General features: G+C 34.7%; 3 protein-coding genes across 5 annotated transcripts; 1 reads left to right on the top strand and 2 right to left on the bottom strand.

Annotated features, from left to right (window-relative positions):
• Positions 1-1,255: 1,255 nt before the first annotated feature.
• On the bottom strand, positions 1,256-4,218 carry LOC111304275 (rust resistance kinase Lr10-like). Of its 2 annotated transcripts, none has more exons than XM_089742345.1 (4): positions 4,029-4,218; positions 1,947-3,913; positions 1,700-1,768; positions 1,256-1,567 (listed from the first exon to the last, which is right to left on the bottom strand). In XM_089742345.1, exons 1-2 carry the CDS (start codon positions 4,090-4,092, stop codon positions 2,703-2,705), a joined length of 1,275 nt encoding a protein of 424 aa, XP_089598471.1. In that variant the 5' UTR covers positions 4,093-4,218; the 3' UTR covers positions 1,256-1,567; positions 1,700-1,768; positions 1,947-2,702. The 2 variants fall into 2 exon arrangements, with proteins under 2 accessions (XP_089598471.1, XP_089598472.1); XM_089742346.1 differs by having other exon boundaries at positions 1,256-1,587.
• Positions 4,219-5,321: 1,103 nt separating this feature from the next.
• On the top strand, positions 5,322-6,514 carry LOC149515478 (uncharacterized). The gene has a single exon (XM_089742347.1). The coding sequence runs from the start codon at positions 5,399-5,401 to the stop codon at positions 6,512-6,514; it is 1,116 nt and encodes a 371-aa protein (XP_089598473.1). The 5' UTR covers positions 5,322-5,398.
• A 3,105-nt stretch (positions 6,515-9,619) lies between these two features.
• On the bottom strand, positions 9,620-13,264 carry LOC111304276 (hydroxyproline-rich glycoprotein family protein). Of its 2 annotated transcripts, none has more exons than XM_022900819.2 (4): positions 12,751-13,264; positions 12,470-12,567; positions 10,085-10,153; positions 9,620-9,930 (listed from the first exon to the last, which is right to left on the bottom strand). In XM_022900819.2, the coding sequence occupies exons 1-3, from the start codon at positions 13,016-13,018 to the stop codon at positions 10,100-10,102; spliced, it is 420 nt and encodes a 139-aa protein (XP_022756554.1). In that variant the 5' UTR covers positions 13,019-13,264; the 3' UTR covers positions 9,620-9,930; positions 10,085-10,099. The 2 variants fall into 2 exon arrangements, with proteins under 2 accessions (XP_022756554.1, XP_022756553.1); XM_022900818.2 differs by having other exon boundaries at positions 9,620-9,962; positions 12,751-13,260.
• Between the last annotated feature and the right edge of the window lie 641 nt (positions 13,265-13,905).

Below are 13,905 nucleotides of genomic sequence, written 5' to 3' on the forward strand. Positions count from 1 at the left end.
AACCCAAAAATCAATAACAAAACCAAAGCAAATACATCCAAGGAAATCTCACCTACAGCTGTAATGATAACTACAGTTATATCAATGCTTACAACACCTGTCCCTGGACTTGACATTAATCAAGAGATGAAAGTACAGCAAAAGTATATTTGACAGACACAATGTTAGATGTTATGTAGAATAGAGCTGTTGGTTAACAATTTGGGAAACAGATTATTTGAATTTCTAGCGTGCAAGAACAAAAGAAAGAATATACATACATACATGCATACATACATATATATATATATATATCATTGCATAATTTCTGAAAAATATCAGAAAGCAAAGAGATGAAGGCCATCCATGCTGGGACGATTATTCCAAGTCTAGTGTCAAACTTTACCTTGGAACCAAGATCTACTTGTTTCAACTCCGTGTGGGGTATATCGCCTAATTATTAAAATACAGGGCCGGCTAGGATATATGTCGGGCCATATGTCGCTAATATCACCCAAATATCCTCGTATTATTGTTAAGGACATTTCATTATGAATAATTTCTTATTCTTTGCTTATTAGACTACGCTACCCGGAAAGCTATCTTTAAAAAAAAAAAATCATATTCAGTATTCAGAAAATAGATGCAATATTTGTCCGGTTCCATGTGTTAATAGCGACATGAAAACAATAAACACCAAAAAAAGGCTAATATTTATCTTATAGATGAGAATATTATAAGATGTAAACACCAATTTTATAAGGGAAAAAGAAGAGGAGGTGAAAGAGGGGCGAAGAAACAAAGAATTGCCCTGTTATTACAGAAAAGTTCCAAGTCAAGTAATCCTTATTTGTTCTCTAGGAAGGTTTAACATTGATTAAAGTTTTATTCATGCAAAAGAAATTTCATGTAGGAGTTGAAGGGTGACAGAGGATTAATTCACTATTATATTTCCTTTTGGCATGAAGCTGTATCTGAATCCTTCTACCTTAGCTTGATAAATGTCCACCATTAAGTGCAGAAACACAGGGCCATACACAATATACAGCATGTAAAAATATCCAAACCCAGCAAACCAAGAAACTGAACAAGGGCCCTTGCCACCCCAATGTGAAGTATACATATGTTGATCTTAAACCACCCAATAGTTGACAGTTTGGCCAACAAGATGAACCGATAATATAAACGTCTCATATGCCTGCATGCACATACATGCATGAGAGAGGGGGGTAAATGCATGGATAATAAATTAGTAAATGCATGGATAAGAAATTAATGCTACAAAATAATGCTTTTTATAATAAAATAAAAATACAATACATAAAGTGTATGTCCTCAACAGTTGATAGTAATGTCGATGCTAGAAATTGACTATTAAGGAGATTGCACAACTCCCAGCCTAGTACACAAACAAGCTCAGTTAGCTGCTACAGTAGTAGGTAGAGAACCACATACAATCTGATCTCATCCCCACATGTGAACAAAGTTACCTTCAAGAATCCAAATGTCTTTTGGCCATTCAGTGCATTAAGTGTATAGATATAATAAAAAATGGAGACACAACAAGCATCCTCACCTGGTGCAAGTTCTTCGTAACAACAAAATCCACTGTGATTAAAACATACTCATTACAGGTGTGTATATTTATTTATATATAAAACTTAATGAAAAAGAAAAACAATAGAAAAAGAGAAAGGGGGGACTTCAAATATCTCATTACCAGCCAAAGAAGATGCCACACACTCTGTATTTTGCTTGATATTTCTTTCACTTTTACACTTTCCCTTTCCTGCAATAAAAATGATTTCAAATGTTTAATCAAGTCAATATCATAACCATCAAAATGACAAGTAATAACATAGTGAAAACAATTATATGAACATTTTTGTTCGTCACGACATCAATGTTACTTCCATGGTGTGTATCTAATATAATTAAAAGCAACGCACTTCAATAGGCTTAATCACCTTTAGACATTAAGTTGACCATGAACATCATATAGTGATCTGAGTAGCAATTCCCGAAAATAAGATAAATTTCAGAAAACACAGCATCAATTCAAACTTATCTGTATCAATCAAGAAGAATATAAGTGTATATAAAAGTATTGCAAGTACAGGAAGACCAGTCAGGAGATTTATTCATAGTGGGCCAGACATATGCTTTTGCTCTATCTCTATTCTCTGATTTATTCTGTTTTTACCTGCCATTCCAAGCAAAGAGTCAAAGCTTACAACAATTAGGATCGAATACCACTTAATTAAAGCAGCTTTAAATTGTTATAAATGCTCCCTTACCATACCATAATTCATTACAAGGTGAAAATCCAATCATTAAGACATCTTTCGAACAATCTGTTTAGTTGTTTACTTTGATAAGTTTCAAAGTGGAAGTGAAATTATGCTCTATTCTTTTAGGGTTAAGGAATGAAGCTCCTTTTCCAAAAAATGAAATACAATATTTTCCAGATTACAATAAGAAACCATATGTTTGTTTTGCAAATGACCCACCCATGATGGTTATTTGGTTTCTTTGTCATTAACTTCCACTCTAGACTGAGTACCTTGATGGATCATAAGCCTGTGAATTGTTGTAATGCAAGTGTAATTGCCATAGGATTTGGGAGCCAGCATAGCAACAGCTAAAGCTTGAAACTGGAAACTGCTCTAGTTTAACTAACACATAAAACTGAAGGATTTGACAGAAAGATGTATCCAGTTTAACTAGGTGGATGCCATTTCAATTCCATATTTTCTCATTATAGGAGTTGCATTTGCACATACTAAAGTAGAACTTGTTGCTACTGAAGAGGATTCTGAATCAAATGGGATGCCAGTCCAGGATGTGTGGGTAGGAATATTATTGTTAGGGACAGGAGGCTCACTCCAAAAATGGGCAAAAGGATTTGAAGGGGCAGGAATCTCCAATGCTCCTTCCAACATTTTCACCACAATGCTCATCAAAGGCCTCGACTCCGGCTTATATTGCACGCACCACAAAGCTGTTTTGATCATTCTCTCAACCATATCTCTATTCTTGTCCTGAATTCCGCAGACTATCATTAACTCAACAAGACTTCTTCCATTCTCAATCTTTTTCCACACCCATCTTGGAAACCATTCTTGGCTTTCAGGAAGATTTCTATCAAGGTTCCTTCTCTTGCCTATGATTTCAAACAGTAGCATCCCAAAGCTGTAAACATCACATTTATGGGTTATAGGATAGGGCATCCAAAGTTCTGGTGCTGCATATCCTGGAGTACCCCTTCCTCCTGTCAAAGTTACATGAGTATTTTCCCTGTTGCAGAGCTTGGCCAAACCAAAATCAGCTACTTTAGGGAAGAATTTGGCATCCAAGAGAATATTTCCTGGTTTTATGTCATAGTGGATAATTCGTTGTTGGCATTCTTCGTGCAAGTAAGCAATCCCTTTCGCTGTGCCTACTGCAATCTCCTGAAGCTGTTCAAATCCCAATTTCTTGTCTTCACTATATAGAAGCTTGTCAAGCGAACCGTTTTTCATGTACTCATAAACAAGAGCTCTCAGATCCCTCTCGAAGCAGAAACCATAAAGTCGAACCAGATTAAAATGGTGAACTCTTCCAATTGTACTCACTTCTGCCATAAACTGTTCCTCGATTCTTTTGTCAGAAGCTCCATGCAAAGCTTTCACAGCCACCATGGTTCCATTGCTAAAAATTCCTTTATAAACAGCTCCAAAGCCACCTGAACCTAGCAAGTTGGTGAAATTATCAGTTGCAATCCTGAGCTGCTGAGAGGTAAATCTGATAGGCTTCTCTCTTTCTATGTCATTCAGGAATTTATCCATGGTTAGTGTCAGAAATTGAGAGTCTAGGCAAACATTGCTGCTTTGTGTTCTAGCTCTTTTACTGCAAACGTATACCAAGATAAACACCTTTATAACAACAATGAACACTGCAAAGTGTAAGAAATCAGTTACTATCCATAATTTATCACTTCTAAATTTTATTTTAGATGAACCCAAAAATCAATAACAAAACCAAAGCAAATACATCCAAGGAAATCTCACCTACAGTCGCAATTGTAACTGTAGCTGCATCATTGTGTGCACCACCTGTCCCTGGACTTGACATTAATCAAGAGATGAAAGTAGAGTAAAAATATATTTAATTGACACAATGTTAGATGTCATGTAGAATAGAGCTGTTGTTTAACAATTTGGGAAACATTTTATGTAAATTGTTAACGTGCAAGAACAAAAGAAAGAATATACATACATATATATATATATATATATATCATTACATAATTCTGAGAAATTTCTGAAAACAAAGTGATGAAGCCATTCATGCTGGGACGATTATTCCAAATCTAGTGTCAAACTTTACCTTGGAACCACGAATCTACTTGTTTCTACTCCGTGTGGGGTATGTCGCCTAATTATTAAAATACAAGGCCGGCAAGGATATCCATTGGACCATATTTCGCTACATATTATCGTTAAAGACTTTTCACCATGAAAAATTTCTTATTCTTTGCCTATTTGACTTTGCTACCTGGAAAGCTATCTTAAAAAAAATCATATTCAATATTCAGAAAATAGATGCAATATTTGTCTGGTTCCATGTGTTAAAAGTGACCTTTGAAAACAATAAACACTAAAAAATTAGGCAAATATTTATCTTATAGATGAGAATATTATAGGATGTACTGACCAATTTTATAAGGGCAAAAGAGAGGGAGGTGGAGGGGAGAAGGAAAGAATTGCCCTGCTATTACAGAAAGCTCCAAGTCAAGCAATCCTTATTTGTTCTCTAAGAAGATTTAACATTGATTAAAGTTTTATTCATGCAAAAGAAATCTCAAATAGGAGTTGAAGGGTGACAGAGGATTCATTCACTATTATAATTCCTTTTGGCATGAAGCTGTATCTGAATCCTTCCACCTTAGCTTGACAGTGTCTACCATTAAGTGCAGAAACACACGGTCATACACAATATACCGCATCTAAAAATATCCAAACCCAGCAAACCAAGAAACTAAGCAAGGACCCTTGCCACCCCAATGTGAAGTATATATATATTGATCTTAAACCACCCAAGAGTTGACAGTTTGGCCAACAAAATGAACCAGTAATATAAGTGTCTCATATGCCTGTGTTAGAAGATGTGTTTAGGACTGTTAATGTGGATTCATTGAATGTTTCATGTTGTTCCTGTTTTTCTGGTGTTGGTTATTTTTTTTTGTTATTCATGCTGGTGGTCATGGCTTAATCTTAGGATTATGATTTTAGTGGGTAGTTATTAATTAGGCTTTAAATTGTAATGTTTCTGATGTTAAGAAATGCAACAGTGAGTAAAGTTTTCTTTGCTTCAAAAATAACAACATTTGGTATCAGAGCTTTCTTCTTAAGGTATCTGTGTGTGAAATTGACGCGTCATGGAAGCTGAAGCCAGTTTTTCCGTAATTGCTCCGACGGTGTTCGACGGAGACAACTACCAAATTTGGGCAGTACATATGGAGACATACTTGGAAGCTTTAAATCTTTGGGAAGCAGTGGAAGAAGACTATGAAATTCCTGCACTTCCAAACAATCCCACCATGGCACAGATTAAAACACAGAAAGAAAAGAAGACAAAGAAATCAAAGGCAAAGGCCTGCTTGTTTGCTGCAGTCTCATCCATCATCTTCACTCGTATCATGTCTCTGAAGTCAGCAAAAGAGATATGGGATTATCTCAAGAATGAATATGAAAGAGATGAAAGAATTAAAGGGATGCAAGTCCTTAACTTGATTAGGGAATTTGAACTTCAAAGAATGAAGGACTCCGAGACGATTAAAGATTACTCCGATAAGCTTCTGAGTATCGCAAACAAAGTAAGGCTTTTTGGATCTGAATTTACTGACTCAAGAATTGTAGAAAAAATTCTTGTTACAGTACCTGAAAGATATGAAGCAACCATCACTGCCTTGGAGAATACAAAGGATCTGTCAAAAATTTCCTTAACAGAATTGCTTAACACTTTGCAAGCACAAGAACAAAGAAGACTGATGAGGGAAGATATAACAATTGAAAGAGCTTTGGCAGTCAAGCATCAAAATGTGGCCAAAAGAAAAAGAAAGAAGAAAAAAGATTTTGAAGAAAAGGGGGCAAGTACTGCATCAGCCAATGCAAAAGGAAAGAATGAAAATCAGAAGAAATCCTATTCACCTTGCCAACATTGTGGAAAGAAGGGTCATCCTCCATTTAGATGCTGGAGAAGACCTGATGCTAAATGCACTAAATGTAATCAGATGGGGCATGAAGCTGTTATCTGCAAAAATAAAATTCTGCAACATGGTGAAGATGCAAAGATTGCTGATCAAGAGGAGGAAGATCACCTGTTCGTAGCTACATGTTTCTCCGGCATTGAATCAAGTGAGAGTTGGCTTATAAATAGTGGTTGTACTAACCACATGACACATAACAAGGATCTATTCAGGGAACTAAGCAACGTAAACTCATCGAAAGTTCAAGTTGGTAATGGCAAGTACATAACTGTGAAGGGAAAATGAACAGTTGCAATTTCAACTTGTTCAGGTACAAAGTTCATTTCTGATGTATTATATGTCCCTGAAATTGATCAAAACTTGTTAAGTGTTGGACAACTAATTGAAAAGGGTTATAAAGTTGTGTTCGAAGATAAAGGTTGCTTGATTAAAGATGCAGTTGGCCAAGATATTTTCAAAGTAAAAATGAAAGGAAAAAGCTTTGCTTTAAATTTATTGGAGGAGGAGCAAACTGCTTTCCCAATCAAAGAAAATATCAATGAAGTATGGCACAAGAGGCTCGGGCACTATCATCATCAGGGACTGCTGCAGATGAAATCTAAGAAGATGGTAAATGATTTTTCAGAACTTGATGATCATATTCCAAACTGCAAAGCATGTCAGTTTGGAAAGCAAAGTAGGAAACCATTTCCCAAGGCAACATGGAGAGCATAAAAAAAAGTTACAATTAATTCATACTGACATTGCAGGCCCACAAAGAACGCCTTCTTTGAAAGGTAGTCTTTATTATGTTGTATTCATTGATGATTTCACCCGTATGTGTTGGATCTTCTTTTTAAAGTACAAGTAAGAGGTGGCTCAAGTCTTCTGGAACTTTAAAGCCAGAGTTGAGAATGAGAGTGGCTGTAGAATTCAAACTCTCAGATCAAACAATGGCAAAGAGTACACCTCTGAAGCATTCACTCATTTTTGTGAAGAGACAGGCATCCAACATCAATTAACCGCTCCATACACTCCACAACAAAATGGAGTAAGTGAGAGACAGAATAGATTCATATTGGAGATGACATGATGTATTCTACATGAGAAGAACCTGCCAAAGCAATTTTGGGTGAAGCAGTAAATACTACTATTTTTTTGCAAAACAGGCTTCCCACAAGAGCAGTGAAGGATCAAACACCCTTTGAGGCATGGTATGGTTATAAACCATCTCTGAATTTCCTTAAAATATTTGGATGTTTGTGCTTCACTTATGTTCCACAGACCAAGAAAGATAAATTAGATAAAAGAGCACTTCCAGGCATCTTCATTGGCTACAGCTCAATTGCAAAAGCTTATAAAGTTTTCCAGCCACAAACTGGAAAAATTATTATAAGCAGGGATGTGCACTTTATGGAAGATGAAGAGTGGAACTGGGATGATGCAAAAAAGATGGATCCAACCTTAAAAGAGCACAAGCTCAAGTTTCCTAGCATTGGAGACTGGGAGAATGAAATGGTGGATGACATTCCTATCAGAGGTACAAGACTACTTTCTGATGTTTATCAAAGATGCAATATTGCTGTATGTGAACCTACAAATTATGAAGAGGCCAAGACGGATCAAAATTGGATTGTTGCAATGAAGGAGGAGCTATTCATGATTGAAAAGAATGAAACATGGGAGTTGGTTGATCGACCCCAAAACAAAAAAGTAATTGGAGTCAAATGGGTGTACAGAACCAAGCTTAATGCTGATGGCTCAATCAACAAGTATAAAGCTAGACTCGTGGTCAAAGGATATGCTCAAATACTCGGTGTGGACTATTCAGATACCTTCGCACCAGTCGCTAGACTCCACACTATCAGGCTCTTACTCGCCGTTGCAGCACAAAAGAATTGGAAAGTGCACCAATTAGATGTCAAGTCAGCATTCTTGAATGGTTTTCTGCATGAGGAGATTTATGTAGAATAACCAGAAGGCTATGTCAAGGAAGGAGAAGAAGACAAAGTTTATCTTCTTAAAAAGGCACTTTACGGATTGAAGCAAGCTCCAAGAGCTTAGTACAGCAGGATTGATGAACATTTACAGAACTTGGGATTTGTCAAAAGCTTATCTGAATCAACATTATATGTCAAGCACAATGGAGCTAACATTCTTATCATCTCACTATATGTGGATGACTTACTTGTGACAGGAAACAACACAAGTATTATGGAGAAGTTTAAGCAAGAGATGATGGAGTTTTTTGAAATGACAGATCTTGGATTAATGACCTTTTTTCTTGGAATGGAAATCAAACAGAATGAACATGAAGTCTTCATTTGTCAAAAGAAATATGCCAAGGAGATTCTGAAGAAGTTTAAACTCGAAGAATATAAAGAAATGAGGACACCAATGAACTTAAAGGAAGAGCTCTGTAAAGAAGATGGAACAGAGAAGATTGATCAGGCATATTTCAGAAGCCTGATTGGTTGCTTAATGTTTCTCACAGCAACTCGACCTGACATTTTGAATGCTGTAAGCATTTTGTCTCGGTTTATGCATTGTGCAGGTGAATGGCATCTCAAGGCTGCAAAGAGGGTGCTTAGATATGTGAAAGGCACAAGTGATTTTGGCATTAAATACACAAAGAGCAAAGAGTTCAAGTTGGTTGGTTTCTCAGACAGTGATTGGGGAGGTTCCATTGATGATATGAAGAACACTTCAGGCTATTGTTTCACACTTGATTCTGGTGTTTTCTCATGGAGCTCGAAAAAACAAGAAATTGTAGCTCAATCCACAGTTGAAGCAGAGTTTATTGCTGCAACAGCTGCTGTTAATCAAGCTTTGTGGCTAAGGAAGATTTTAATCGATCTTAACTTAGAGCAGGAGGAAAGCACGAAGATTCTTGTTGACAATCAAGCTGCCATTGCTATCTCTCAAAATCCTGTGTTTCACGAGAAAACTAAACATTTTAATATTAAATTATTCTTCTTAAGGGAAGTACAGAAAGATGGAGCTGTTGTTCTTGTCTACTGCAAAACAGAAGATCAGGTTGCAAATGTTTTCACCAAGCCACTGCCAGTTAGCAAGTTTGAATTTCTGAGGACAAAACTTAGTGTTTGCAGCTCCTAAAGCAAGGAGGAGTGTTAGAAGATGTGTTTAGGATTGCTAATCTGAATTCATTGAATGTTTCATGTTGTTCCTATTTTTCTGGTGTTGGTTATTTTTTTTTGTTATTCATGCTGATGGTCATGGCTTAATCTTAAGATTATGATTTTAGTGGATAGTTATTAATTAGGCTTTAAATTGTAATATTTCTGATGTTAAGAAATGCAACAGTGAGTAAAGTTTTCTTTGCTTCAAAAATAACAACAGCCTGCATGCACATACATGCATGGAGAGGGGGGCAAATGCATGGATAAGAAATTAATGTTACAAAATAATGCTTTTATAATAAAATAAAAATACAATACATTAAAGTGTAAAGTGTATGTCCTCAACAGTTCATAGTAATCTCAATGCTAGAAATTGACTGTTAAGGAGATTGCACAACTCCTAACCTATTACATAAACAAGCTCAGTTAGCTGCTGCAGTAGTAGGTAGAGAAGCACATACAATCTGATCTGATCGCCACTTATGAACAAAGTTACCCTCAAGAATCCATTAGTCTTTTAGCCATTCCAAGCATTAAGTATATAGATATAATACAATATGGAGACACAACAAGCATCCTCAACTGGTGCAAGTTCGGCATAACAGCAAAATCCACTGTGATTAAAACATACTCATTACATATATATATGTATATATATATATATTTATATATATAAATTTTTGAAAAAGGAAAACAATCGAAAAAGAAAAAGAGGGGACTTCAAATATCTCATTACCAGCCAAAGAAGATGCTACACACTCTGTATTTTGCTTGATATTTCTTTCACTTTTACACTTTCACTTTCCTGCAATAAAAATAATTTCAAATGTTTAATCAAGTCAATATCATAACCATCAAGTAGTTATGATGAAAATGACAAGTAAAAACATAGTGAAAACAATTAGATGAACATTTTAGCACGTCACGACATCAATGTTACTTCTGTGGTGTGTTTCTAATATAATTAAAAGCAATGCACTTCAATAGGCTTAATCACCTATAGACATTAAGTTGACCATGAACATCATATAGTAATTTGAGTAGCACTTCCCGAAAATAAGATAAAATTCAGAAAACACAGCATTGATTCAAACTTATCTATATCAATCAAGAAAAGTATATGTGTATATAAAAGCATTGCAAGTACAGGAAGACCAATCTGGAGATTCATACATAGTGGGCCAAACATATGCTTTTGTTCTATCACTATTCTTTAATTTATTCTTTTTTCACTTGGCCATTCCAAGCAAAGAGTCAAAGCTTACAACAATTAGGATCGAATATCACTAATTAAAGCAACTCTAAAATGTTATAAATGCTCCCTTACCATACCATAATTCACTATAAGGTGAAAATCCAATCATTAAGACATCTTTTGAACATAAATAATCTGTTTAGTTGTTTACTTTGATAAGATTCAAAGTGGAAGCGAAACTATGGTCTATTCTTTTAGGGTTAAGGAATGAAGCTCCTAGTCCAAAAATTGAAATACAATATTTTCCAGGTTACGATAAGAAACCATAATAGTATTGCAATTTGTCCTTACAATCAACAACCCAGCTAGTAATTTTCGCAGACATATGATATTGAAAATACTTTCAATTGAGGTGGAAAAAAGAGGGGGGGTGGGTATTTTAACAAGACCCTTGCTAGATACAAATATGTTTAAACATCAATTGATTGGGCCACATGAATGAGGTAACCTTAATAGTGAAAATAGTGAAAAAGTTCATCCCTTTGAACATGTTTTGAAACCACAGGTACCTTGCTGCTATGCAAAAATCATCAATATATCATCAAGATACAACTAATTAGCTGAAATTCCGTCACATTTACAGGGTCCGAATGACTATGACAATGAGCTCTCTATTGTTGAGGATAATCTTGACGAATGAACCAACCACATGACTTTAAACTAAAGTAGTTAAGAACTTCAGCAAAAGGTGAAACATTTTGGAGTTAGGCAAAGATAACCTTCCAGACAAGGAGTGGAAAAGGAGATTAGAGATTTTGTGCCCTGGGTTTCAAATAAAAAATGAACTGAAGAGAGAAAGAGAGTCAGAACATCAAAATCCTACATGCAGAAGATACAAAAGCTCTTGACATTCAACTCAGAGAGGGGAAGAATCAAAATTCATATTTTGCTTTGTCCAAAGGCTAGGGTTTCAAGCAGCAGAGAATCCTTAACATTTGATTTGAGGATAAGCAACTAAAACGCTTTAATTGAAGTTCAAACTATGCCCCTTGACTCTCACAAAAGATCATGCATCAATGTCTGCCTTCACAAAGTATTCCAACTCCATGACAATACCTACCACACCATGCAAGTCTCCCTCACAAGTTAAACAAAACTATAGGGACTCTTCACGAATGTTACTACAGGTTTTTATTACCTATAATGCACCTCAAAGCATCACTTCCAGTTTAAGAAATTATTAATTTTTTTACCAATATTCTAACCAGTTCTAGATAGTAATCACTAACGACGACAAAAGTTAGCTGAGAAATCAAGTTTTAAATGTTATTCATCAGTTGCAAGAACAAAAGAACTAGATCTATGACCCCAAGTGTTAGGTAAACACTGACGCTTGAAAGGTTTTGGATGTATAAGATGCACTTTAGAGACCAATAAGCCCCTTCTTTTTCCATCTGGAAAAATGAATCATTTTACCTACTTTCTACTCGATCTAGAACCAATTCCTTTAAAAGATCTAAAGATGCCAATTTTTTCTTCATTTCAGAAATACCAAAAACCATAGATAACCTCAAGTTCACACATAACATGTCAATATAATCCAGGAAAGGAATGAGAGCAGGATATGAAGCTTCCTTAAATAAGATCAAGCAACCAACTTTAAACTATATTTAGAGACTCCAAAAGAATTGAAGAATAAAAGCCCAACTTTTTAGGGTCAAATAATGCAATGATATAGTACGATATCATTGTTTATAACAAATAAAATAAAAGTAATTGCTTATAAACTACTTCAAAAGCACCTTCAGCAATTCTTTGTTTTCACCAAACCAAGCAATAATACCAGACTAAGGAGCTAAAAGCTATGGTCTGAAAACTTGATTTTCCCTTAAAAATGTACCATTAAGAGAATTTATTTTCACTTACCAATCCCTTGCTCTCATAATAGTCGTCCAATGCCCACTGATACTTGGACTGATTTAAGCCAAACCAGCGAGCTAAATAGTCATCCAAGCTTGAATGAGCTGCAAAAAATCAACAAGAAAAGATACTAATACAGACGATTTTTCAGTTTATTGTCAGCAAAATAAAGAAGGATGAAAAGAATTGAACTATAAATAAACCCATTTCATTTCCATTTAAAACTTCAAAAAAAAAAAAAATCTTTTTTTCAAAGAAAATAAAAGTGGAGAGAAAAAAGAAGACACCATTTTGGACTTTAGAGGCAGCATTTTTGAAGAAACCCAGGATGGAGCCATCAGAATGGGAAGCAACAAAAGACTTATCAAACTGTTGGGGTGGCGGCTGGACAGGAGGAGCAGGTGCAGCAGCAGGAGGCGCCACCACCTTCTTGGGAGACTCAAAGATAGGTGGTTCAGTGGGGGTAGGGGTAGAAGGCGGGGTAACGAAGACAGTGTAGGGGCCGATCTTGCCGATCATGGGCGGGGGAGTAGAAGGGTTTTTGTTGATTGGCATTTTTTGGACCAAAAAAATGGAAGGAAAGAAAGAAGAAAGAAAAAAGAGTGAGACCGTGAGACTGTGAGACTGTGAGACTGTGAGGGATTGGTTGGTGATAGAGATAAACAGAGCAGGGGACAGCTGAGTGGAACAGTGTCACGCAACCCAAGTGGGGGAACGTGGTGTGGTCTTCCTTTAGATGCTTTTTTATATTTTTGTCTGCTTGATACTTTGATACCTTCACCTTCGCTTTCACCTTTTTTTTTTTTTTTTTTTGAAGTATATTTATGAATAATAAATGTATTTTTATGAATAATGATATAAAATATACACTCATTAATAATTAATATTTTAATTTTTTTTTTCTTTTCAGTCTTTCTTTTCGAAGAAAGTGATTAAAATGATTAAGAAACACGGAGCATCAGCTTTTCGCAGCAGGACTTAAAAAAAATATTAAAAAAATCAATTCAAAATCATGATTCGATTTGAATTAATTTTTTATTTAATTAAAATAAATTTAAATATTAAATATATACCAATTTAAATAAAAAATAAAAAATAAAAAATTAAATTGAATTAAATTAAACTATATATTTTTATTAATTTTTATATATATTTTAAATTTTTATAAATAAAATAATTATTTTATATCTAAATTTATTTAAATAAATTATAAATTATATTACAATAATGCATAAAAAATAAAAAATTAAATTTCAAAAATTAATAAATCATATCAATATAATCAATTTTTAATAAAAATCAATTTAAATTCGAATCAAATTTAAAAAATTTATAATACCATAAATTATTTAAAAAAATCGAAACAAATCCCGAATTAAAATTAAATTTTAAAAATTTATAATATTATACATTATTCAAAAAATCAAATCAAATTCAATTTA

The sequence above is a fragment of the Durio zibethinus genome, chromosome 13 (genome assembly GCF_047325235.1).
Source record: "Durio zibethinus cultivar Kanyao isolate XHJ-2024 chromosome 13, ASM4732523v1, whole genome shotgun sequence".
NCBI classification, from domain to species: domain Eukaryota; kingdom Viridiplantae; phylum Streptophyta; class Magnoliopsida; order Malvales; family Malvaceae; genus Durio; species Durio zibethinus.